This window comes from Nyctereutes procyonoides, unplaced genomic scaffold (assembly GCF_905146905.1).
Source record: "Nyctereutes procyonoides isolate TBG_1078 unplaced genomic scaffold, NYPRO_anot_genome, whole genome shotgun sequence".
In the NCBI taxonomy this organism is placed as follows: Eukaryota; Metazoa; Chordata; class Mammalia; order Carnivora; family Canidae; genus Nyctereutes; species Nyctereutes procyonoides.
The window spans coordinates 23,087,772-23,114,512 of NW_026575034.1; the positions used below are offsets into that span (position 1 = coordinate 23,087,772).

The 26,741-nt window shown below is 38.1% G+C and overlaps 2 protein-coding genes and 1 pseudogene across 2 annotated transcripts; 2 read left to right on the forward strand and 1 right to left on the reverse strand.

Annotated features, from left to right (window-relative positions):
• Positions 1-3,226: 3,226 nt before the first annotated feature.
• LOC129505031 (olfactory receptor 52J3-like) lies at positions 3,227-4,162 on the reverse strand. Its single transcript, XM_055317959.1, has one exon. It carries the CDS (start codon positions 4,160-4,162, stop codon positions 3,227-3,229), a length of 936 nt encoding a protein of 311 aa, XP_055173934.1.
• Positions 4,163-21,380: 17,218 nt separating this feature from the next.
• On the forward strand, positions 21,381-22,348 carry LOC129504892 (olfactory receptor 52D1-like; annotated as a pseudogene).
• Positions 22,349-25,420: 3,072 nt separating this feature from the next.
• LOC129504893 (olfactory receptor 52K2-like) lies at positions 25,421-26,377 on the forward strand. The gene has a single exon (XM_055317769.1). It carries the CDS (start codon positions 25,421-25,423, stop codon positions 26,375-26,377), a length of 957 nt encoding a protein of 318 aa, XP_055173744.1.
• The last annotated feature ends 364 nt before the right edge of the window (positions 26,378-26,741 follow it).

Genomic DNA, 26,741 nt, shown 5'->3' on the forward strand with positions numbered 1-26,741 from the left:
GAGAGGGAGAAAAACCATGAGAGACTCTTAACTCTGGGAAACAAACTAAGGGATGCTGGAGGGGAGGTGGGGTGAGGGGGTAACAACTGGATGATGGGCATTAAGGAGGGCATGTGATGCGATGAACACTTGGTGTTATATGGAATATAAATTATTGAACTCTACATCTGAAACTACTAATGTACTATATGTTGACTAATTGAATTTAAACAAACAAACAAAAAAGAAAATAAATTTGGAGTGGAGATGAGAAATCTATTCCACAGTCAGGCCAATACATGTCTTTATAGTAAGAGCTTCAGTTTTTCTTGAAGTGTTTTTTTTTTTTTTTTAACTACTTTTAGGTAGAGGTGAAATTTCCAAAACTACCAGAAAGGAGGTGTAAAAGCTTCTAATACATGAGAATATTTTGAGGGAGGTTGTACATACTGAAGTATTAAGCTTAAAAATTGAAATACATCACGTACTAGTAAAGAATCACCACATATTATGTGTACCTTATCTTGATATATTATTATACATTCCTTCTTCTTAAATTATTATAATTCATTTTGCTGAAAGTGAAATCTACAAAACAACGAGGTGATATTCATTATGTTCTCTTACAAACACATTGAAAAATACATTACAGCCTTTGTCAAAGCATTCGGGAGGAACTGGGGACAATTAAAACTTTAAAGTCTCTAAGAAAATGGGCACTATGGGTAGCCTAGGTGGCTCAGCGATTTAGTGTCGCCTTCAGCCCAGGGGCTAATCCTGGAGACCTGGGATTGAGTCCCACATCAGGCTCTCTGCATGGAGCCTACTTCTTCCTCTGCCTGTGTCTCTGCCTCTCTCTCTTTTTTCTCTCTCTCTCTCTCTCTTTCTCTGTGTATTCTCATGAATAAATAAATAAATCTTGGATACTAGCCCTTTATCTGATAGGTCATTTGCAAATATCTTCTCCCATTCTGTCGGTTGTCTTTTAGTTTTGTTGACTTTCTTTTGCTGTGCAGAAGCTTCTTATCTTGAAGAAGTCCCAATAATTCATTTTTGCTTTTGTTTCTCTTGCCTTCATGGACGTATCTTGCAAGAAGTTGCTGTAGCCAAGTTCAAAAAGGGTGTTGCCCGTGTTCTCCTCTAGGATTTTGATGGAATCTTGTCTCATATTTAGATCTTTCATCCATTTTGAGTTTATCTTCGTGTATGGTGTAAGAGAAATTTCACAGAGGAAGACATAGACATGGCCAACAAGCACATGAGAAAATGCTCCTCATCACTGGCCATCAGGGAAATACAAATCAAAACCACAATGAGATACCACCTCACACCAGTGAGAATGGGGAAAATTAACAAGGCAAGAAACAACAAATGTTGGAGAGGATGTGGAGAAAGGGGAACCCTCTTACACTGTTGATGAGAATGTGAACTGGTGCAGCCACTCTGGAAAACTGTGTGGAGGTTCCTCAAAGAGTTGAAAATAGACCTGCCCTACGACCCAGCAATGCACTGCTGGGGATTTACCCCAAAGATACAGATGCAGGGAAACTCTGGGACACCTGCACCCCAATGTTTCTAGCAGCAATGTCCACAATAGCCAAACTGTGGAAGGAGTCTCCGTGTCCATCGAAAGATGAATGGATAAAGAAGACGTGGTCTATGTATACAATGGATTATTACTCAGCCATTAGAAATGGCAAATACCCACCATTTGTTTCCACATGGAGGGACCTGGAGGGTATTATGCTGAGTGAAATATGTCAATTGGAAAAGGACAAACATTTGGGGAATATAAAAAGTAGTGAAAGGGAATAAAGAGAAAGGAGAGAAAATGAGTGAAAATATCAGTGAGGGTGACAAAAAATGAGAGACACCTAACTCTGGGAAATGAACAAGGGGTAGTGGAAGGGGAGGTGGGCGGGGGTTGGGGTGACTGGGTGATGGGCACTGGCACTGAGGGGGCACTTGGCGGGATGAGCACTGGGTGTTATTCTGTATGTTGGCAAATTGAACACCAATAAAAAATAAAATTATTATTGTTAAAATTTTTTTAAATGAATAAATAAATAAAATCTTAAAAATAAAAGAAAATGGCAGTTAAAGGCTCCACACGCTTATGTATATCACCGTATTATTAGATAACTGATTCTCATTTTTTAATTTTAGGTAGTAGATAAACTACATGAACCATGCAGTGATGTAAATCACATTGTATCTGGTTTCTAGACACTTGGAGCCTGACCATTATTGTTCACTAAAGTAGGAGACCAAACAAAACATTGAGACAGCCCCATGGCAATTAGTTCAAGATATTCAATATATCTACTTATATTATTACCAGAGGAGCAAAGAAGGAAAATGAACTGATTCCTGCTTACCAATCTTCATTGGGAAAGAAAGGGTTGGCTTACACTAAAAACTGCCAAAAAATTCCAACAAAACACTAATCAAAGCAGACTCTAAAAAATTATTTCCCAGGTTCTTATCTACCATGGTATGACATTCACTTCTATTAGAAACCCATTATGTTCACACATCTTGTTGGTAAACAAGATGAAGGCTCATGTGGAGGCTGTACAGATAACTGCCAAAACTTAAAATAACTCCAACAGATGGGATGATTCTGGATTTGAATATATAACATCAGTTTTCCTTTATTAAAAATAAAAATTGCACTCTCAAGGCTCTTTATTTAATTCTAATTTACCTGTGAGTGGGCTGACACTTAATACTTAGATCATCTTTGGGGGAGAGTTGGGGGAAGGGTTGATTGTTTTTTAAAACTTTCTGAGCTATTTCCCTAAGATTATCTTCATTAGGTAAAATGGGGAAATTAGGAAATTTGAAAATAAATTTGAAAAAAAGATTTGACTATATATTCTGGAAAAGGATATTATAGTACTGTTATATACTCCAAAATTTATCTGGATGTTTACAATAGATAATTGGAATAAGCTTAGACTTACCAGTAGATGCTTTATGCAGAATTCTGTTATGTTATACGAACACCAAGGTTAATTAGAGAAACTTGCAAACATTAAATTGTAGGGACCGCCTGCCAGTCTCCTGATGTCTCTTTTCCTCAAGAATAATGAGCTACCACAGTCAGAGGCTGCAGCCTTTCAACAAAACTAATGAGAACTTAAAAACAGATTTAAAATAATACCAAGTATTAATATGGAGGTGGGGTTAATATTGTCACTGGATGCAGCTCTTTATTCCTAAAGATCAAGTTGTATAGTGTTCCTTACTTGCCAGTAAATACTCGGATCACACACTCTCTGATTTGCTTAGTCCTTACTCCATAGATGATAGGATTGAGAGCTGGTGGAAGGACCACATAGATGTTGGCAACAAGAATGTGGATATAAGGGGATATTTTTCGGCCAAATCGGTGAGTAAGGAAGGAGAAAAGAGAGGGTGTATAGAAAACAAACATGACTGCAGCATGAGAGGTACAAGTGCCCAGTGTCTTGTGACGGGCCTCTTGTGATTTGAGGCGGAATACGGCACACAGGATGTAGCCATAGGAGATTCCAACCAGTACCAGGACAAGAACAAGGAAAGAAGCAACAAAGAGACCATAGATAGCATTGATTTGAATGCTGGCACAAGCCAACTTGGCAATGCCCATGTGCTCACAGTAGGTGTGGGCAATAATGCGGGCATTGCAGAAGGGTAGACGGTAGATTAGATAGATCATGGGCAATGTGAGCACAACTGTACTCAGTACAACACCCACTCCAATTCCTGACAGCACTTGGACTGTCAGGATGGTTGTGTAGTGGAGGGGGACGCAGATAGCAACATAGCGGTCAAAGGCCATAGCCAGCAGAACAGCAGACTCCATTCCTGTGAAGGTGTGTATCAGAAACATCTGGGCCACGCAAGCTCCAAAGCCAATTTCATGAGCATTAAACCAAAAGATACCCAACATTCGTGGTACTGAGGTTGTGGAGAGGGCCAGGTCTGTGGCTGATAGAATGACAAGGAAGAAGAACATTGGATCCCGGAGGGTTCTTTCTGTCCATATGACTATCAAGATTGTGACATTGCCTATGAGAGCAATAAAGTAAGTACAACAGAAGGGCAATGAAATCCAGGCATGGGCAGTTGCAAGCCCTGGAATGCCTAAAAGAAAAAATGTGGATGGATGAAACATGGTTGTATTTTGATGGGTCATTCTGGATTTGGCTGGAATAGGAGGAGATATGTATGGTCTGTTCCTAGAAGAAGAAGAAGAAAAAAAAAAAGCACAAGAAAACTCTCAAATTGTTAGTTTTTGTTTTCTTGCAGTGCAAGAGAAGGCAGTGATATTGTTTCTTACCCATTTTCTTAAACTGAATTTACCGAAAGGAAGATCCCTAATACTGGACACAATTAAATTCAAGGGATGTGTCATTTATGATGATTACTAGCATAGTCAATGCTTAAAGATAATATGACATCTTAAGTTCTGTAGCAAAATATTTTATATTCTGGTACTTTATTTCATGAGTAAAGAATGGTATCTGGCTTAATATAAAATGTAATGACTTTCCAGATTGAGGATGTTGAGGACAAACAACAAATAAAAGCAAAGACAAAAATGTGTAGATACACGCTTTATGTAAGTGGCCACACTTACATAAACAGATAAAAAATCTATACATATATAATGATACCTTACATGTCAAATGCCTTCAGTATGTTTTATTTAATACTACTTTTTACATGCATTCAAATATAAAAAGTCACCATCCAAACCAACAGGTATTTCTCACTAAAGCATCCAGTAAACATTTGTAGATAAACACCATTAAACAAAGCTTAAATGGAGACAAGCACAGGCATTCGACAAGAACAACTTAGACCCCAGACATTTCTTACTAGAACAATGTCAATCCCTTTGTTGCTTAGATCATAGTAAATAAAGCATGAGGTAACAAAGATAACTTGAGCATAAGGCAACAAAGGGTTTGGCCTATTCTATACAAGGGGAACATCCAAGAGAAATAAGAGTCAGGTAAGTTGAAATAAAGGTGTTTGAGGGAAGAACTGATCATGGACATACCTCTCCCAGGTCAGGAATAATTAATACAGTTTTAACTTTACCCTGAGCAAATATCCAGGGGATTTTTACCGTATCTCCGATAATACATGCTTAACAGAGAAAATCAGATGAAACCAGGAAAGAGGTGGAAATTTGGGGGAAGCAGTAAGGCATGGGGTGGGGGGAAATAAAAGAGGGAAGAAACGTGGGAGGCTAGATGGAAAATAGGAAAGAGTAAATGAAAGAAAGAGTAATAAAAATTTCAGTCCCTCTTTAAATTTACGGTACCTGGAGAAAATAAAAACTCCAAATCATGATAAATCTATCTTCTTGAAGATCCTTAGGAATACTGACAAACTGGCTAACTGAGGTCTTCTGACAGTAGTAAGAAGTAGTAAGAAGATGCTGAAGTCCCTCTTCCAAGACTCTTTGTTCCCTGCTGCCTCCTTTGGTGTTTGCTGTTTGAGCTTACTTTCAGCCACAGTCCTGTTCTAACTTGGATTTTTCTCCTGCAAGAAGGGCCATTATCTTTACTATCCTGCGGTTGTCTGAGAGAATAAGAATTACAAAGTACTAAAACAGTTTCCATGTTTCCTATTACTGAGTACTGAGTGAATAATGTAGTAGAGGTTGTCATCAAAGACCTCACTCTTGGTCAGTAGCCTATAGAGCAGAGCCCTGGTAGATGCACAATATTCCTTTATGAAAATTAATTAAAACCTCCTCCTTACCTATGAGCAAAGAGATTCTGGCTAAGGCTCACTTAGATTCTTTGGTCAACATATAACCTATCGCCAGCGGGAATGAGAACTACAGTTCCTATTACGCCTATCAAATAGAGTTTGAACCTTCCTGCCTTTCGTCTCCTAAGGGACAGCTCTGAAAATAAACCCAAATAATTATCACCTTATGGCCATGGCTTTTAGAACCATGATCTCAAAGTCTCCTTGGTAAGGGCTGACATTATTCACCAGGAAGCAGACTAAAGAGAAACACACAAAAAGACAGAGATACTATCAAAATATATACACATATACATACACAAAATACGCACACAATAAATACTGAGTATATTCAAGTGATTGTAAATTTGCATGAAGTGTTTTTAGACATTACTCTTCTCTAAAATCAGGGCAAGCTATTTCTGATGTCTATGCTTCCCCTTCAAACGTGCTTATATTTGTGTAGAAAAAGAAAGTTCCTGATTTCCCAAGTTATTGAATTGTTAACATTATTCTTAAGAAGTTATCTTGCCTTATTTACTGTTACTTCTATCTACACATGCAGGGGTCTTAGAAGGTTTAAAGTAGTTTCTGTCCCATAACATTTAAAACGCATCCTAACTCCAAATTATGATCACCCATCTACTTTACCACACCTTGTTTCTCTTTGCTGTTTCATATATAAACATGTTTCTGTGAATAATATTCCCTCATTCTGTTTCCATAATAGCTGGACTATACTTGTACTTTTCCTCCCATCCCTTCCTTCTGGTCTTCTTCCTTCCTTTCCCCTTCCTTCTTTCCTTTCTTTTTTTTGGATTACAGCCACTGTAATGGTGTGAAGTCATCTCATTGTGATTTTAATCAGAGATATTGAGCATCTTTTTTACATGTTAATTGGCCACTTGTAGATCTACTTGTAGAGAGGACTAAAATAGGCAGGTACCTTAACAATATCATGTCTTCCAATCTGTGACCTGGGACATCTTCCTATTTATTGGTGTCTTTTTAAATTCCTCTCAGCAAAGTTTTCCAGATTTTAGTATGCAAATTTCTCACTTCCTTGATTAAGTTTGTTCCTAATTATTTTATTCTTTTTGATCCTATCTCCAAACTGTTACCACCATCTACTTTACCACACTATTTGGGTATTTTACTTTTCCATAAACTGCATTATTTTCTAATTTCCTTTTTGGTATGTTATTATTAGTGTTTAAAAATGCAGTCGGGGGCACCAGGGTGGCTCAGTGGTTGAGCATCTGCCTTTGACTCAGGTCTTGATCCTGGGGTCCTGGGATCCTGATCTCCCTCTGCCTATGTCTCTGCTTCTCTGTGGGTCTCTCATGAATAAATAAATAAAAATCCTTAAAAAATGCAACTAAATTTTGATGGTTGATTTTGTATCCTGAATTTTTACTGAATTTGTTTGTTATTTCTAAACTTTTTTTGGTGAAATGCTCAAGGTTTTTGCATATAAGTTCATGTCATCTGAGAACAGATACTTTTACACTTTCTTTTCCAATTTGGATGTCTTTAATTCCTTTTCAAAAATTTTAAAAGTAGACTCTATGCAGGGCTTGAATTTACTACCCTAATTACTGTAGTTTTAACTGAGCATTTTTTAGATGATTCTATTTTATAACATATCAATTGTACTTCTTTTTCTTTTCTTTTCTTTTCTTTTTTTTTCTTTTCTTTTCTTTCTTTTCTTCTTTTCTTTTCTTTCTTTTCTTTTTTCTTTTCTGTTTTTGACTCTTTTTAGTTATTGCCCTAGACTTTGTATTATACATTTACAACCAGTCCAAGTCTACTTTCAAATAACACTATACCAGGTCACTATGCAAGCACCTTATAATAACAAGTAACCTTAATACCTCTCTCCGTGCCTTGTATCATTGCTGGCATCCATTTTGTTTACACATGTATATGGGTATGTATTTATCTAACAGGTGATACTTTGCTCAAAATAATTATAACAACTATGTGTAAATATAGTTGTCCCACAGTCGTTGGACATTGTTTGCATGTTTTCTTTCTTTCTTTCTTTCTTTCTTTCTTTCTTTCTTTCTTTCTTTCTTTCTTTCTTTTTTTGTCTCATTTCTTTTTGGTTCTTTCTCCTTTTTTATTCTCATTTCTTTCTGGTTTTGGATGTTTCTATTGAGGTATTCTCATGATTAGAGATTCTTTATTTAGCTTTGTCCAGTCTACTAATAATTGTTTTTCTTCATTTTTCCTACTATTTTTGAACTTTAGCATTTCTTGTTGGTTCTTTCTTAGGATTTCCATCTGTCTGCTTTCATGGCCCATTTGTTCTTACAAGTTGTGTGTTTTGTCCAATAGAGCCTCCAGTATATTGATAATAGTTTTTAAAATTCATGGTCTGATAATTCCAACATCTCTGCCATACCTAAGTTTGGTTCTGACTTTTGCTCTTTCTCTACAAACTGTGTTTTTTGACTTTTAGTATATCTTGTAATTTCTTCCTGATAGCAGGACTTGATGTCTTCAGTTAGAAAACTGCCATAAAGGGATGCCTGGATAGCGCAATAGTTGGGAGTCTGCCTTAGGCTCAGGGTGGGACCCCAGGTTAGGGGACTGAGTCCCACATTGGGCTCCCTGTGAGAAGCCTACTTCTCCATCTTTCTGTATCTCTGCCTCTCTCTGTGTGTATCAAATAAATAAATAAATAAATAAATAAATAAATAAATAAATCTTTCAAAAAAAAGAAAGAAAGAAAAAGAAAACACCTTTAGTAATGTGATAGTCGGATGTAGGGAGAGGGGAGATATTCTGCTGATACATGATTAGGTCTCAGTTTTTAGTAAACCTTTGCATCTAAATACTAAAATTTCTGTGTTATACTTAGTTTCTCCCTCATTCTCCTTAGGAAGTACCAGGTGTCTAGGCTGGACTGAAGATGGCTATTTTCCTTTTCCCACCTGGAAGGCGAGAACCAGCTAGAATTGTGTGTTTCCCTTTGTTCAAGCAAGTTAAACCCTGATAAAATCCTAGCATGTTAGGGTTTGGTTAACTAGTTTTTCTTAAAGGCAGACCTTGTTAAGAACAGAATGCTCTAGTATATTCAAAATGGTTTGCTTTCCCCTCCCCCTGCTGGAAGCATGAGAGAATTTTTCTTTCATGACACTGTGAGGACCTGCTGAGCTCCTGAAGTAGAACTCACAAAAGAGTAAGGACCCATCAATGACTGGCTTCCCCTGGAGTTTATCTCTCAGGCTTGCCTATACTAAGTCTCTAGCCATTAGTCAATTATAGTTTGTATTTTCTTATCCTGGCTGCTTCCCATGGAGATTGTGCTCTGGTATATTATGATTTTTCTGTCTTAACTTACTGGATTCTTTAATGTTGGGGGGCAACAGTTTGCCCTGTAACCTTGCTTCTCTTATGGGTCTAATAAGAATTGCTGACTTTCCAATTAATTCAGCTTTTTACTTGTTAGGTCAAAGTGTGATCTTCAGCTTCTTACATATCAGACTGGAAAATTGAAGCCTGGACCCACTTGTTTTTTTTTGTTTGTTTGTTTGTTGGTTGGTTGGTTGGTTGGTTTTGTTTTGTTTTTTTAATTTTTTTTATTGGAAAAACATTTTTATTGGAGTTCAATTTGCCAACATATAGCATAACACCCAGTGCTCATCCCACCAAGTGTCCCCCTCAGTGCCCATCACCCAGTCACTCCAAACCCCCACCCACCTCCCCTTCCACTACCCCTAGTTCATTTCCCAGAGTTAGGTGTCAGTGAGGGTAACAAAACATGAGAGACACCTAACTCTGGACCCAATTGTTTTAATCCACTCTACCACTCTTTGGTTTGACTGGAGATTTTAAAAGTTACATTTAAAATAACTATTTATAGTGAAGGATTTACTATTATCATTTTATTGTTTTCTAAATACAGAAACTTTTTTGTCCCTTGTTTCTTCTCTTACTGCCTTCTTTTGTGTTTACTTAATTTTTAATGACACTTTTTGATTCCTTGAAATTTCCTTTTGTGTATATTTGACAAATATTTTCTTTGTGATTGCCAGAGGGATTACATGTAACATCCTAAAGTTATAATAATGTATTTTAAACTGATTACAACTAAACTTCGATCACATACAAAAATTCTACTCCTCCTTTTAGATCTCTACTGGCCACATTTTATTTTATTAATGTTACAAGGTACATCCTTATATATTGTGTACCCATTAACTTAGATTTATAATTATGTTTGTGCTTTTGGCTTTTATATCCTGTAAAAGAATAAAAGTGGAGTTTTGAACTAAAATTTTGATATATATATATATATATATATATTTAGATTTTGTATATTCATTTATTCATTTATCCATGAGAGACACACAGAGAGAGGCAGAGACATAGGTAGAGGGAGAAACAGGCTCCCTATGGGGAATCTGATACAGAACTCTATCCCAGGACCCAGGGATCATGCCCTGAGCAGAAGACAGACGCTCAACCACTGAGCTACCCAGGCACCCTGACACTGGTTTTTATATCTCTATCTGTTTTATCTTTACTGAAGAACTTTCTATTTTTGGTTTGGTTCGAGTTATTCTCTAGCTTTCTTGAATTTCAACATAAAGGACTCCCTTTAGCACTCCTTGTAGGGTAAGGAATAATGAACTCTCTCAGCTTTTGTGTATCTGGGAATGTCCTAATGTTCTCCTCATTTTTAAGGGCAGTTTTGCTAGATAAGGAATTCTTGATTACTTTTTCTAATAATTTAAATATACCATCTCCCTCTCTTTTGAACTGCAAGGTATATGTTCCAAGCTGACATTGGAATGAAGATGATGTATGAAAGGAATAAAGGATGTGTTCTGTATCTTTTCAGTTCCCTTCAGGTCCTATTAAGGGTTGATAAGTTATATCAAAATACTAAAAGATGACTACATCTGCAACTATAAACCTAAGACAGTGTACAGGTATACTACTATCCCTAAAATTAGGAAGATTACCAGAAATTTTATGAACAGTAAAAATACTACACCTCTCCCAACGATTCCATGAGGACCTGTTTGTGTCAGATGTAATTTCTGTTTATCCTCTGGGATTAATGTGTTAAAACTGCTAAATATAGAAACTAGATGTTTAGGTTCCTTTTTGGTTCTGAATCACTTTCTTTATGAGCTAATTAAGCTTGTGAAACAAGAGAAGGATGGAAAGAAAGAGATAGTCTGGGTGATCTAAGGAAAACTTTTAAGGATATGGGATTTTCTTTACATCTTTTTACTTTCCAAATGTCTTAGATTCAAGAAAGAAGATATAATTCTTTGAAGTAGAGGGAATACATATTTTTCACTCTCTTAAGATGAAAGAAAGAAAAAGATAGATTCCAGGAAACAAAGATTTTTTAAGGATATCATAGACCATATTTCATATTGTATGAACCTATTGAAAGAACAAAGATAAGATTACCTTATGCTCTCCATACTCAACAACAGGTTTCATTTCCAGGGACATGATATCACAAAGATTATACAATGTATTTGTTAAGAAAAATGTTTTAGAAACCAGTGTGCATATTTTGAGTGTGCACACTTTCTATTTCTGCTCTTGCAGTGCTCTGTATTATACCTGTAACTCCAACATGCATTTAGCACCTAAATGAGTGACAGCCCCTGCATTGGTCTAGATGATAACATTTCCTATTATGTGCTTACCCATGAATGTCTAGGGATACTTGTTTACCCATAGAATTTTATTTCACTTTTAATCTCTTGGTAACCTTTGAGTCCCAACTACACTAGATTTAATTCATTATATCATAATTCTACTCCTTTTTTTAAAAAAAAGATTTTATTTATTTTTTCATCAGAAACAGAGAGAGAGGCAGAGACATAAGCAGAGGGAGAAGCAGGCTCCATGAAGGGAGCCTGATGTGGGACTCGATCCCAGGACTCCAGGATCAGCCCTGAGCTGAAGGCAGATGCACACAATTGTACTTCTAATGAAAACTTGTTTATGCTTCTTTCCTTTTCCTTTGCTTATATGTGTGTGCATGTGAGTGTACATAGGTAGATATTCCATTATCTATTTCTATATCGAAATATCTATATTCAGATCCTATGGAACAAAGTCATATAATCATCACATTCCAGGGATCCCTGGGTGGCGCAGCGGTTTGGCGCCTGCCTTTGGCCCAGGGCACGATCCTGGAGACCCGGGATCGAATCCCACATCGGGCTCCTGGTGCATGGAGCCTGCTTCTCCCTCTGCCTGTGTCTCTGCCTCTCTCTCTCTCTCTCTCTCTCTCTCTGTGACTATCATAAATTTAAAAAAAAAATCATCACATTCCAGCATAAGTAGAAGGCTTTTCTTGACTCACTAAATTTAATTTGCTGTCATATCTGTATAACTCATCCTTATTTTTCCTTTGGGATAATTTTTTTTTGCCTTATAAATTACCTGTTTAAAATTAGAATGCAGTTACTTGTTTAAAGCTAAATCATGAAAAAAGCCATATTTGTGTTCTTCAACTGTTTTTAACAATAATAAACCCAGATTCTAGTAAATGTAAAAGTCTAGAAAAAAAGTGTTTTGGCATGATTTAGGAAAGCATATATAGAGGTAACAGTTTAAGGTCTTATTAGAATGTATGATATTTAAAAGGATTTGTTTGAGACAAAAGGAAGGCAGATTCTCCTTAAAACTGATGGCAGTACTATATACGTACTAAGTACTATCTTAATAGGAGATAGGAAAAGCAGAAAACTATTAACCAAGTGTTGCTCTACAGCTGAAGAATTTGTCTTGACTTAAAAAAGTAGTTCTTGGAGAGGTGGGGCAAGATGGCGGAGGAGGAGGGTCCCCAAGTCACCTGTCCCCACCAACTTACCTAGATAACTTTCAAATCATCCTGAAAGCCTATGAATTCGGTCTGATATTTAAAGAGAGAACAGCTGAAATGTTACAGTGAGAAGAGTTCGCGCTTCTATCAAGGTAGGAAGATGGAAAAAAGAAAGAAATAGATAAAAAAGCATCCAGGGGGGAGGGGCCATGAGGAGCCTGGCTAAGGCCGCAGAGCGGGTGTCCCCAGGACAGGAGAGCCCATCCCAGAGAAACAGGAGCTTCACCAATCTTCCCAGAGAGGCGCTCGCAGAGAGATACTGCAGGATCCCAGGAAGCGGGGTGATGCCCTCAGGCTCCCAGGGGCACTAACAGAGGAGGTGCGCCCCGGGGAGAGCGCACCACACCCCTCGGCCGAGCTCCCTAAAGGGCTACAGCAGGCAAAGGGCTGGACCAGGAGCAGCTTGGAGGCAGCTCCGTGGAGGTGGCTCTGCGGGTGAGGCTGCAGCCGGGGAGCGGGATTCCAGCGGTGCAGGCCCCAGAGCCCAGGGTGCAGGCCCCGGAGCCCAGGGCGCTGGGGGACACAGCCCAGGATCCAGCACTCCCCCGGGACAGGCGGGGGTCGGGAGGGCACAGGACAGCAAGGACTCTCCTGCCTCCGCAGGGCCCTGAGCTGTGCAGATCAGTGCACTGCCGCCGGGAGCGCCAGGCCCCTGCGGAATGAGAGCTGCGGTAGTTACTGCGAGAGCTGACTCTAGGACTGGAGAGCTGGATGCTGCCACTGTTGTTCCTCCTCTTGTTTTCACCTTGTACCTGGGACTGAGCAAGGGCCTCACAGGAAAAACAGCTCCCACTGAGCCCTGCACCAGGCAGGGGGCTGGGCAGCTCCCCCAGGTGCACACACCTGAGAATCAGCACAGCAGGACCCTCCCAAAGAAGACCAGCTAGAAGGACAGGGGAAAAGCAAGTTCTTGACCAAGCAGCACTGGAAAGTTCCAGGGGAAATCGAGGAATTTACAGTATATAGAATCAGAAGATACTCCCCCTTGATTTTTGTTTTGTTTGTTCCTGTTCCCCACCCCCTTTTTTCTTTTTTTATTTTTTTCCATTTTTTTCTCTCGTTTCCTCCTTTTTACAGTACAACGTGTTTTTGGCCACTCTGCACTGAGCAAAATGACTAGAAGGAAAAACTCACCACAAAAGAAAAAATCAGAAACAGTCTTCTCTCCCACAGAGTTACAAAATTTGGATTACAATTCAGTGTCAGAAAGCCAATTCAGAAGCGCAATTATAAAGCTACTGGTGGCTCTAGAAAAAAGCATAAAGGATGCAAGAGACTTCATGACTGCAGAATTTAGATATAATCAGGCCAAAATTAAAAATCAATTAAATGTGATGCAATCCAAACTGGAGGTCCTAACGACAAGGGGTAACGAGGTAGAAGAACGAGTAAGTGACATAGAAGACAAGTTAATGGCAAGGAAGGAAACTGAGGAAAAGAGAGAAAAACAATTAAAAGATCATGAGGATTGGTTAAGGCAAATAAATGACAGCCTCAGAAGGAAAAAATCTACGTTTAATTGGGGTTCCCCAGGGCGCCAAATGGGACAGAGGTCCAAAAAGTGTATTTGAACCAATCATAGCTGAGAACTTCCCTAACTTGGAAAGGGAAACAGGCATTCAAATCCAGGAGATAGAGAGATCCCCCCCTAAAATCAAGAAAAACTGCTTAACACCTTGACATTTAATAGTGAAACTTGCAAATTTCAAAGATAAAGAGAAGATCCTTAAAGCATAAAGAAATAAAGTGTAAAGAAATCTATAACCTTTATGAGAAGAAGTATCAGAATAACAGAATAACAGCAGACCTCTCCACAGAGACCTGGCAGGCCAGAAAGGGCTGGCAAGATATATTCAGGGTCATAAATGAGAAGAACCTGCAGCCAAGAATACTTTATCCAGCAAGGCTCTCATTCATAATAGAAGGAGAGATAAAGACCTTCCACGATAGGCAGAAACTGAAAGAATATGTGACCACCAAGCCGGCTTTGCAAGAAATATTAAGGGGGACCCTGTAAAAGACAGAGGAAGTCCAAGGGAACAACCCACAAAAACAGGGACTCAATATCTATCATGATGACACTAAATTCATATCTTTCAGTAGTAACTCTGAATGTGAATGGGCTTAATGATCCCATCAAAAGGCGCAGGGTTTCAGACTGCATAAAAAAGTAAGACCCATCTATTTGCAGTTCACAAGAGACTCATTTTAGATGTAAGGACACCTACAGCCTGAAAATAAAAGGTTGGAGAACCATGTACCATCCAAATAGTCCTCAAAAGAAAGCAGGGGTAGCCATTCTTATATCAGATAAATTAAAGTTTGTCCCAAAGACTGTAGTAAGAGATGAAGAGGGACACTATATCATACTTAAAGGATCTATCCAACAAGAGGACCTAACAATCGTGAATATTTATGCCCCGAATGTGGGAGCTGCCAAGCATATCAATCAATTAAGAACCAAAGTTGAGGGATCCCTGGGTGGCGCAGTGGTTTAGCGCCGGTCTTTGGCCCAGGGCGCGATCCTGGAGACCCGGGATCGAATCCCACGTCGGGCTCCCGGTGCATGGAGCCTGCTTCTCCCTCTGCCTGTGTCTCTGCCTCTCTCTCTCTCTGTGTGTGACTATCATAAATAAATAAAAAAAAATTAAAAAAAAAAAAAAAAAAAAAAAAGAACCAAAGTTGAGACATACTTAGTTAATGATAAACTTATACTTGGTGACTTGAATGTAGCGCTTTCTACAATTAACAAGTCTTCTAAGCACAAGATCTCCAAAGAAACAAAAGCTTTAAATGATACACTGGATCAGATGGATTTCACAGATATTTACAGAACTTTACATCCAAAGCAACTGAATACACATTCTTCTCAAGTGCGCATGGAACTTTCTCCAGAATAGACCATATACTGGGTCAGAAATCAGGTCTTAACCCATACCAAAAGATTGGGATCATCCCCTGCATATTTTCAGACCATAATGCTTTGAAACTAGAACTAAATCACAAGAAGTTCAGAAGGATTTCAAACACACGGAGGTTAAGGACCGTCCTGCCAAAAGATGAGAGGGTCAACCAGGAAATTAGGGAAGAATTAAAAAGATTCATGGAAACTAATGAGAATGTAGATACAACCATTCAAAATCTTTGGGATACTGCAAAAGCAGTCCTGAGGGGGAACACATCACAATACAAGCATCCATCCAGAAACTGGAAAGAAATCAAATACAAAAGCTAACCTTACACCTAAAGGAGCTGGAGAAAAAACAGCAAATAGATTCTACACCCAGCAGAAGAAGAGAGTTAATAAAGATGCGAGCCGAACTCAATGAAATCGAGACCAGAAGAACTGTGGAAGAGATCAACAGAACCAGGAGTTGGTTCTTTGAAAGAATTTATAAGATAGATAAACCATTAGCCAGCCTTATTAAAAAGAAGAGAGAGAAGACTCAAATTAATAAAATCATGAATGAGAAAGGAGAGATCACCACCAACACCAATGAAATACAAACGATTTTAAAAACATATTATAAGCAGCTATATGCCAATAAATTAGGCCATCTAGAAGAAATGAATGCATTTCTGGAAAACCACAAACTATCAAAACTGGAACAGGAAGAAATAGAAAACCTGAACAGGCCAATAACCGGGAGGAAATGGAAGCAGTCATCAAAAACCTCCCAAGACACAAAAGTCCAGGCCAGATGGCTTCCCAGGGGAATTCTATCACACGTTTAAAGAAGAAGCCATACCTATTTTACTAAAGCTGTTCTGAAAGATAGAAAGAGATGGAGTACTTCCAATCTCATTCTATGAGGCCAGCATCACCTTAATTCCAAAACCAGACAAAGACCCCACCAAAAAGGAGAATTACAGACCAATATCCCTGATGAACATGGATGCAAAATTCTCACCAAGATACTAGCCAATAGGATACAATTTATTAAGAAGATTATTCACCATATCCAAGTGGGATTTATCCCCGGGATGCAAGGTGGTTCAACACTTGTAAAGCAATCAATGTGATTCATCAGATCAGCAAGAGAAAAACCAAGAACCATAGGATCCTCTCAATAGATGCAGAGAAAACATTTGACAAAATACAGCACCCATTCCTAATCAAAACTCTTCACAGTGTAGGGATAGAGGGAGCATTCCTCAATATATTAAGAGCCATCTACGAAAAGCCCACAGCAAATATCCTTCTCAATGGGGAAGCACTGGAGCCTTTCTCCTAAGATCAGGAGCAAGACAGGGATGTCCACTCTCACCACTGCTATTCAACATAGTACTAGAAGTCCTAGCCTCAGCAATCAGACAACAAAAAGACATTAAAGGCATTCAAATTGGCAAAGAAGTCAAAATCTCCCTCTTTGCAGATGGCATGATACTGTGCTTAGAAAACCCAAAAGACTCCACCCTAAGACTGCTAGAACTCATACAGCAATTTGGCAGTGTTGCAGGGTACAAAATCAATGCCCATAAAACAGTGGCATTTATATACACTAACAATGATACAGAAGAAAGAGAATTTAAGGAGTCAATCCCATTTACAATTGTACCCAAAAGCATAAGATACCTAGGAATAAACCTAACCAAAGAGGTAAAGGATCTATACCCTAAAAACTATAGAACACTTCTGAAAGAAATTGAGGAAGACACAAAGAGATGGAAAAATATTCCATGCTCATGGATTGGCAGAATTAATACTGTGAAAAGGTCAATGTTACCCAAGGCAATTTACACGTTTAATGCAATCCCTATCAAAATACCATGGACTTTCTTCGGAGAGTTGGAACAAATTATCTTAAGGTTTGTGTGGAATCAGAAAAGACCTCTAATAGCCAGGGAAATATTGAGAAAGAAAACCATATCTGGGGGCATCACAATGCCAGATTTCAGGTTGTACTACAAAGCTGTGGTCATCAAGACAGTGTGGTACTGGCAGAAAAACAGACACATGGATCAATGGAACAGAATAGAGAATCCAGAAGTGAACCCTCAACTTAATGGTCAACTAATATTCGACAAAGGAGGAAAGACTATCCATTGGAAAAAAGTCTCTTCAATAAATGGTGCTGGGGAAATTGGACAGCCACATGCAAAAGAATGAAACTAGACCATTCTCTTGCACCATACACAAAGATAAACTTAAAATGGATGAAAGATCTAAATGTGAGACAAGATTCCATCAAAATCCTAGAGGAGAACACAGGCAACACCCTTTTTGAACTTGGCCACAGCAACTTCTTGCAAGATACATCCATGAAGGCAAGAGAAACAAAAGCAAAAATGAATTATTGGGACTTCATCAAGATAAGAAGCTTCTGTCCACCAAAGGAAACAGTCAACAAAACTAAAAGACAACCTACAGAATGGGAGAAGATATTTGCAAATGACCTATCAGATAAAGGGCTAGTTTCCAAGATCTATAAAGAACTTATTAAACTCAACAGCAAAAGAAACCAACAATCCAAATATGAAATTGGCAAACAACATGAACAGAAATCTCACAGAGGAAGACATAGACATGGCCAACAAGCACATGAGAAAACGCTCTGCATCACTGGCCATCAGGGAAATACAGATCAAAACCACAATGAGATACCACCTCACACCAGTGCAAATGGGGAAAATTACCAAGGCAGGAAACCACAAATGTTGGAGAGGATGTGGAGAAAGGGGAACCCTCCTGCACTGTTGGTAGGAATGTGAACTGGTGCAGCCACTCTGGAAAACTGTGTGGAGGTTCCTCAAAGAGTTAAAAATAGATATCTGCCTTATGACCCAGCAATTGCACTGCTGGGGATTTACCCCAAAGATACAGATGCAGTGAAACAGCAGGACACCTGCCCCCATTGTTTCTAGCAGCCATGTCCACAATAGCCAAACTGGAAGGAGTCTCGGTGTCCATCGAAAGATGAATGGATAAAGAAGCTGTGGTATATTTATACAATGGAATATTACTCAGCCATTAGAAATGACAAATACCCACCATTTGATTCAACATGAAGGACCCTGGAGGGTATTATGCTGAGTGAAATAAGTCAATCGGAAAAGGACAAACATTATATGGTCTCATTCATTTGGGAATATAAAAATTAGTGAAAGGGAATAAAGGGAAAGGAGAGAAAATGAGTAAAAGTATCAGAGAGGGTGACAAAACATGAGAGATACCTAACTCTGGGAAATGAACAAGAGGCAGTGGAAGGGGAGGTGGGAGGGGCGTTGGGGTGACTGGGTGATGGGCACTGAGGCGGGCATTGGCGGGATGAGCACTTGGTGTTATGCTATATGTTGGCAAATTGAACTCCAATAAAAAATAAATTTAAAGTCGGGTACTAAAAAAAATATATATATATAAAGTCGGGTGCTTAACTGAGCCACCCAGGAGCCCTTATCTATCGAGATTTATGTTTCAGAGCTAGATTGACATTCTAGGGTTATGTTTACAGTTAATATTGCCATAGCTAATAACAAATCTCCATAAATTACAATGCACTAAAATATATGAATGATTTTCCTATTAATATAACATGAAAAAAAACGATATATAATTAGAAAATGTACTAAAATGCTAGAAGCCTTATACACTAACTACTATTTTGTAACTCTGTTTTATTTTACAGAGAAATATGAAGATTTTTTAGATTATTGCAGTGGAAGTAGAATGGAAATTAAAATTTAATCCATACCTTTTAATTAGTTTAATATAAGAACTAGACTACGTCTACTAATGTGGCAGGACTGTGAAATAATCAGCAAGCAATAAAATGAATTTTAAAAATGCATAATTAGAAAGCAATAATAAATAATGTTTACTTTGTTTTGAATAATCTATGAACTATAATTGCTTTTTCTGTTTATTCAAATCTGGCTCAAAACATAAATCATGTTAAGGCCAAGTAAGCTGCTGTTTTTGTCTTTTGATATTTTGTTTCTTTCAAAAATATTTGCAGAGGGGCAAGATTTCTACTTTACTCTGAAGTTGGAGGAAGCCCCTGCTGAACTCATGAATAGAAAACTTAATTTAAAACGTAATGGCATCATTTACCATATGAATTATTATAATTAAGCATGTTAAGTGCGCTATGGCTCTCATGTCTGTGTTCTGAATACTCAAATATGAATACTGAAGATATTGTTCTTCATTGAGCCAATAAAAGTATCATCAAAGGAAGCATATGACTGAAAGGAACTGTGGTCACTACAAATGTCAATGAAGCCAGAAATAGTCCTTTAAAAATCAGCTATGCTGCCAGTGAATGCAGAAAGGGCAAAGCTTATGAGTCATTGACATAATCAAAGTAATACTTGAATGGGCTACTAATCAATTAAAAATACAAACTGAAATATTCCAGCGTTTTAATTCACATGGATATATATTTTTTTTGTGGTTTCAGAGGTCTCTTTATTTATTTTTTTTATAAATTAATTTTTATTGGTGTTCAGTTTACCAACATACAGAATAACACCCAGTGCTCATCCCGTCAGTCAAGTGTCCCCCTCAGTGCCTGTCACCCATTCAACCCCACCCCCCGCCCTCCTCCCCTTCCACCACCCCTAGTTCGTTTCCCAGAGTTAGGAGTCTTTATGTTCTGTCTCCCTTTCTGATATTTCCCACACACATGGATATATTTAATTTAAAAGACCATATTTCATATGTAAAGAGATATGACATTTATATTTCCAAAAAAATGTTTTTCTACATTTTTAAAAAAGAAAATAAAAGTGATCTAAAATAAAATAATTTAAAAAAAGTAGTTCTTTTCTTCATCCTTCTCAATTCCTGCTCATGCTCAACCACTTTATCCCAGGGCTTCTCTGCCATGGAGGTTTGACTGTCCTTTGGAACTGCAGGAAGAAGTATAAAGAAACCTACTTAGTCAGAAACTGATATCTCAAGCATCATGAGGTAAATTTAACAATCCAGTAAATAAACTGTTATGCATGTTTGAGAATTTGGGTTTCTGGATCAAGAAATGAAGGAAATAATCTAACTCTGAAAAAAATGACAATAAAAAAGTAGTCAGTGGGGTTAATGTTAAGAAATACCATATTTTAACCAATGGATATCTGTTGGTTCAAAAGTACGTAATATGTGCCATTCTTAAGTGAGACTTGATAGAGAGAAACAATAGGAAAAATGTGACATCATTGTTAAATTCTGTCAGATTAGTTACACATGCAGAGCAGCAAATGAAAGGTTAAAGATACAGATTGAGATTATTTTACTTCAAAAGTTGTGCCAAAGACTTCAATTTCATGTCCAGAAAGGGACAAAGACCATATATTTCTATTCCCCAAGGGGAAAGGCAGAGTGGATTGTAAGGGTCCTTTCAATAACTCCTTGATATTTTCACAAGGCCTCTGCTGATCACTTCCAGTTATGGAAAACTCATTGACCCGAGGGAAATACTGAATGAAAGCTCAAGAAAGAAATTCACTAACCTCACAGTAAACATTTGTTGAATTAAGTATAAGTCGGACTAAAGATGAAATCTTACTGCAAATGAAGAGATGAGGTGACATATAGACCCCTAAGATAATATGAGTATTATCTTTCTGTACTTCTAAACAGTCATTTAGTATGTTATTACTAAATTTAGTATTATGATCCTAGTGAATTTAAATACACCTAATTATGAATTTGAATTGTTTTTAGCAACAGATCATGAAGGATCTTCTGGAATCAGATTTCCATGTTTTCTGCATCTGGTTGTAATCATCTATCATAGCAACTTTATTTTTAAAAGTACTGATAAGCACAGGAAAAAAAGTCATGCCTCCTTTCAACACCTCTTCTGTCACCTCCTTATTGATGAGCATCCCAGGACTAGAGGACCTGCATATCTGGATTGGGATCCCCTTCTGTTCCATGTACATGGTGGCTGTGGTGGGGAATGAGACCATCCTGGCCGTGATGAGAGCAGAGTGAAGTCTCCATGAGCCTATGTTCTTCTTTCTCAGCATGCTCTCCATCACCGACCTGGTCTTCTCCTCATCCACGCTTCCCTGCATGCGCTGTGTCTTTTGGCTCGGAGCCCATGACATTGCCTTTGATGCTTTCCTGGATCAAATGTTTTTTATTCACAGTTTTACTGCTATGGAATCGGGCTTTTTCCTGGCCATGGCCTTTGACTGTTCTGTGGCTATTTGTCATCCACTGTGCCATACCACCATTCTCACCCATGCTCACATCACCATAATGGGTATTACTGTGGTGATTTGGGGTGTAACCTTCTTTTCTCCACATCCCATCCTGCTCAAACAGCTGCCTTACTGCAGAACACGAATCATTGCCCACACTTACTATGAGTTCATGGCTGTAGTGAAGCTGGTATGTGTGGACATAGGGGCCACCAAAAGTTATAGCCTCAGTATGGCTTCTATCATTGGCTCATCTGATGCCATTCTCATTGCTATATCCTATGCCTTCATCCTCCACTCTGTGTTCAGCCTGCCATCCCAGGAAGCTGGCTTTAAGGCTTTGGGCACACGTGGGTCACGTGTCTATGTTATTCCTGTTCTATTCCACAGCTGGTTTTTCCATTTTCACTCACCGTTTTGGGAAGAATGTGCTTGCACACATCCATATTTTTATTGCAAACATATACCTTTTGGTGCCCCCTTTTCTCAACCCCATTGTGTATGGGGTAAGGGCCAAAAAGATGCGGGACATCTTAGGACATTAAAGGTCCTAAGGACCTTAAAAGGGTTCTTAGGACATTAAAGGTCAAAGTTGCTTGATTTTAGTTGGATTGGCAAAATAAATGGAAATAAAAGAGATGATATAAGTAAAATAACTAGCTGCTCTTAATCCTGCAAGCTGAATTGCATTTACTGCCTGAAAGTTCTCTTTTATTACTATATGTCTGTGAATTCCAAAAACTGTAATCCAACAAGTTATTTAGACTTATTCATTTATTAAATATTGAAGGACAAATTGTTAATCTTCTTCTAAGTGTGTTTTGGAGGATAATTACAAATAGCGAGTGAACAGTTGGCTCAGTTGGTTAAACCTCCAATCTTGATCTCAGCTCAGGTCTTGATCTCAGGGTGATGAGTTCCAGCTCTGTGTTGGACTCCCATGCTAAGTGTGGGGCCTACTAAAAAAACATAAAAATTGAAAAAAAAAGGACTATGGAAAGCCATACCAACTCTAGGTCAGTGAAACAGAGAGAGGAACCAGCAGTTCAATCATAGCTCAAAGATATGAGTCTCTTCAGAACATAAAGACTTCTAACTCTGGGAAATGAACTAGGGGTGGTGGAAGGGGAGGAGGGCGGGGGGTGGGGGTGAATGGGTGACGGGCACGGAGGGGGACACTTGATGGGATGAGCACTGGGTGTTATTCTGTATGTTGGTAAATTGAACACCAATAAAAATTAATTTATAATAAAAAAAAAAAGATATGAGTCTCTTAGTGGAAGCTGAAACCATAGAAAGATCTGGAGCCCTGGAGCAGACAGATGCAGTTGAAGATAGTGAGAAATAGGGAGAAATAAACCTGGCTTTCTTTCCTTTTCCTTAATATTTTCTTGCCAGTGCCTCCACTGAACAAACCCAGCATAAATATAGGTGATCTGTGATCCTGGGAAATATAGCCTATAATGCTCATCATCACTCCTGAAATACAGAAATAGGAGAGGAGGATGAGGAAGGACATATCTATAAAGAAAACATACCCACTATTTGCATAATATCCCAACCAAAATGCAAATAACATTTGTTTGTTTTTTTGTATATGGGGATAATTAATATCCCACAATTGATCAAACAAGTAAAGTTCAGGGGGATTCACAAACAGCAACATGACCAGAAAATATCCTGGAGCTTCAGTTGTTTTTCAGAACTAAGTAAGATTCAAGTAAGTTACTTAAAAATATCTGGAGTCATGTGGGGATGTTAATATGCATGCCCTAATTAATTCATAAACATGCGTCTTTCTGGTATCCCCCACTCCTAGCTCTCATCATATAAATTGTAAGAAGGTATTAATTCACAGCACCTGTGTGTGCTTAAGCCCAAGAGGTGTGATGAGTCAAGTATCTCTCCAGATCTGACATCCAGAGACCATCTCCTATTGGTTTCTAAGCGAAAAGCGTAGGTGGTGAAGACACTAGTGACAAAGGATTGATTTCCTTCAAGAGACAAAATTATGCCTGGAGAGACTGGGAGAGATTGCTGAAATTGCTTACAATTAGATAGCATTCTCATGAGTGGTGATAGGCAAGTTATTCTTTACAAGCCTCTGGTCCCCCAGGATAAGAGGTATAATGGCTCTTGTATTTATAGCCAATATTAAGCTGACCTTCAGGGTGAGCAATGAGACCATCTCATTGTAGAGGTAAGATAATTAGGTTATAGCCTGCAAAATTGGAGTTGAGTTGGGATGGGAAAATTCAGTGCTTCTGTGAGAAGTGAATGATGGAGCCTAGCATGGGGTCCTAGATCCAGTCTTAAGTAGTTATGGCTCTCTGGACGGTGGTTAAACTTCTTGACAGAAAAGTAAGGTATATGAAGATGAACTCAATCTTTAAGCTGAGAGGTAAGCTTTGTTCAGAATTTTTGTTAATCTACTCCTAGGATTTAATCCTGAACTGCATTGGTCAAAACCTTTAAAAAAAAAATCATACTTAGTTCTATTCAGAGTGAAAGGATATCTCATGCTATATAAGCTTACCATGTACCAATATTTGAACCAAAATAATGATTTATCAATTCAAAATTTAGTATTGTTAGGATACCTTTCCAAAATAATTTTACACCAATTCTAAGGCATGCTTTTTGGCAAGCTGACATGTGGGAGCCAAGAGTTGCATTTAAAAGTTGGCTTCAGGAATCAGACCTGTAAACACAGGCAACAAACCATTGCCAGAGGGAAGGGCGGTGGGAGATGGACAAAATAAGTGAAGAGGAATGGGAGGTAGAGGCTTCCAGTGAGGGAATGAATAAATCACAGGAATAAAAGGCACAGCATAGGGCATATAGGGAAAAAAAAGTTTACTCTGGAAACAAAAGTCAGTATGAAGTGTGTTGTGTGATTGAAGAATGTATTATGCACCTTCTGGAAAAATTTGATGATCTTTTACAAAAAAAACACAAATATCTGGTAATTTGAATACCCATATTTTCCAGATTTGGTCATTTTCTCTATGTTCTTTGCTAAGAATTTTCGTATCATTCAGTTGAACTGATTTTATAAAGATAAGTGTCCTTCATTTATTAGCTCGATGACTCACCTTTAAAAATATATCAGTTTGATTCATCCCTATCAATTCTGCCTTTTTAGCTAATTTCCCCAATTGTTATTTAGTATTTTCCAAGTCATCTTTTCTTTAAACCTATAAGTCCTATCATTAGGAAGGACAGAAAGAAGAGGGTCTAAAATATCACAAATCACTGATCTCATTCATGACAGTGGTAGTTACACTTTTTTTGCTTGTCTCAAATAGTAGAAAATTATATTTTTATACTCAGCAATATGTTAACTACTACTTCTGTAATACTATAATACTACTGAAATGCATCTGGCTAACAGAGCAACACTTTCTGAAAAAAGGCAAGGAGATAGATGATAGATAGATGATAGATAGATAGATAGATAGATAGATAGATAGATAGATGATAGATAAATGATAGATGCTTTTCTACTAGTATTTCTTACATGAAAAAGTATAGTCCCATATATTTGATGCATTTCAAGATTATACTACTGAAGAAATAGTTCAATAGCCAACATCTCTCCCACCCGTAATGAAAAAATTGGTTTTCATATATTTATAATTTTTGTGATTTTTTAAAAATTTGGACAGGGTCATGGAATATGTACTGTTAAATTACAACAGGACCAGTCTTCGCCCTACCACCTTCCTACTACTTGGCATTCCAGGATTGGAGGCTGTCCACATATGGATTTCTGTCCCTTTTTGCCTCGTCTACTTAGTATCACTGATGGGAAATATTGCTCTTCTATTAATTGTCAAGACAGACCACAAACTGCATGAACCTATGTACCTCTTTCTATGCATGTTGTCAGTAGCTGATTTGATGCTTACTTCTTCTACACTTCCCAAGATACTCAGCCTCTTCTGGTTCAATTACAGAGAGATCTACTTTGAAGCCTGCCTCCTTCAAATGTACCTCATTCATTCTTTGTCTACTATGGAATCTGGATTTATTTTGGCCATGGCTTTTGACCGCTACATAGCCATCTGTCACCCATTAAGACATTCCACTCTCCTAACACCTGCAGTGATTGTAGGTTTGGGTTTGGGCATTGTTTTCAGAGGAGCTATACTCCTCAGTCCACACCCCTTTTTACTGCGGTGGCTTTCCTATTGCAGAACTAATGTCATCTCCCATACCTACTGTGAGTTTATGGCCCTAATAAAACTGGTTTGCACTGAGACCAAGATTCGTAGAGCCTACAGCCTAATTGTGGCATTCCTTACAGGGGGGTTGGATTTCATATTGATCATCTGTTCCTATGTCCTTATTCTTCTCACTGTCTTTAATCTCCCATCCAAAGCTGCCCGCCTCAAGACCTTAAGTACATGTGTCTCCCATGTATGGGTCATCTTAGTGTTTTATACACCAGCCTTCTTCTCTTTTCTCACTCATAGGTTTGGTCACCACATTGCTCCACATATTCATATTTTTGTAGCCAATATATATCTTCTTATTCCACCTATGATGAACCCTATTATTTATGGTGTGAAGACAAAAAGAATCAGGGAGAGATTTTTTAAATTCTTAACAATCAAATGTGTTTGAAAGCATATCGTGTTTCTTTTAAGATTGCCCTTTGTTTTCTTTCAAAAGTTTGACACTTCACTGAAGAATATCTTCTTTTCATTCTATTTCAAATTTGCTGAGCTTCTTGTATATGAGGATTAAAGTTTTTTCTTCAATTCTTGAAAATTTTCAGCCATTATTTCTTTAAATGTTATTTCTGTTTCTATTCTGATTCTAGGATTTCCTTTCTAAGTATGTCGGTATTTTTGTTAGTATCCTGCAGATCTTTGAGGCTCTTTATTTCTCTGTACTATTTTTTTTTTGTTGTTGTTGTTTTGCTTCTTTAGCTGGATAGTCTCAATTGGCCTCTTTTTAAGTTTGCTTATTTGTTTTTTCCTACAAG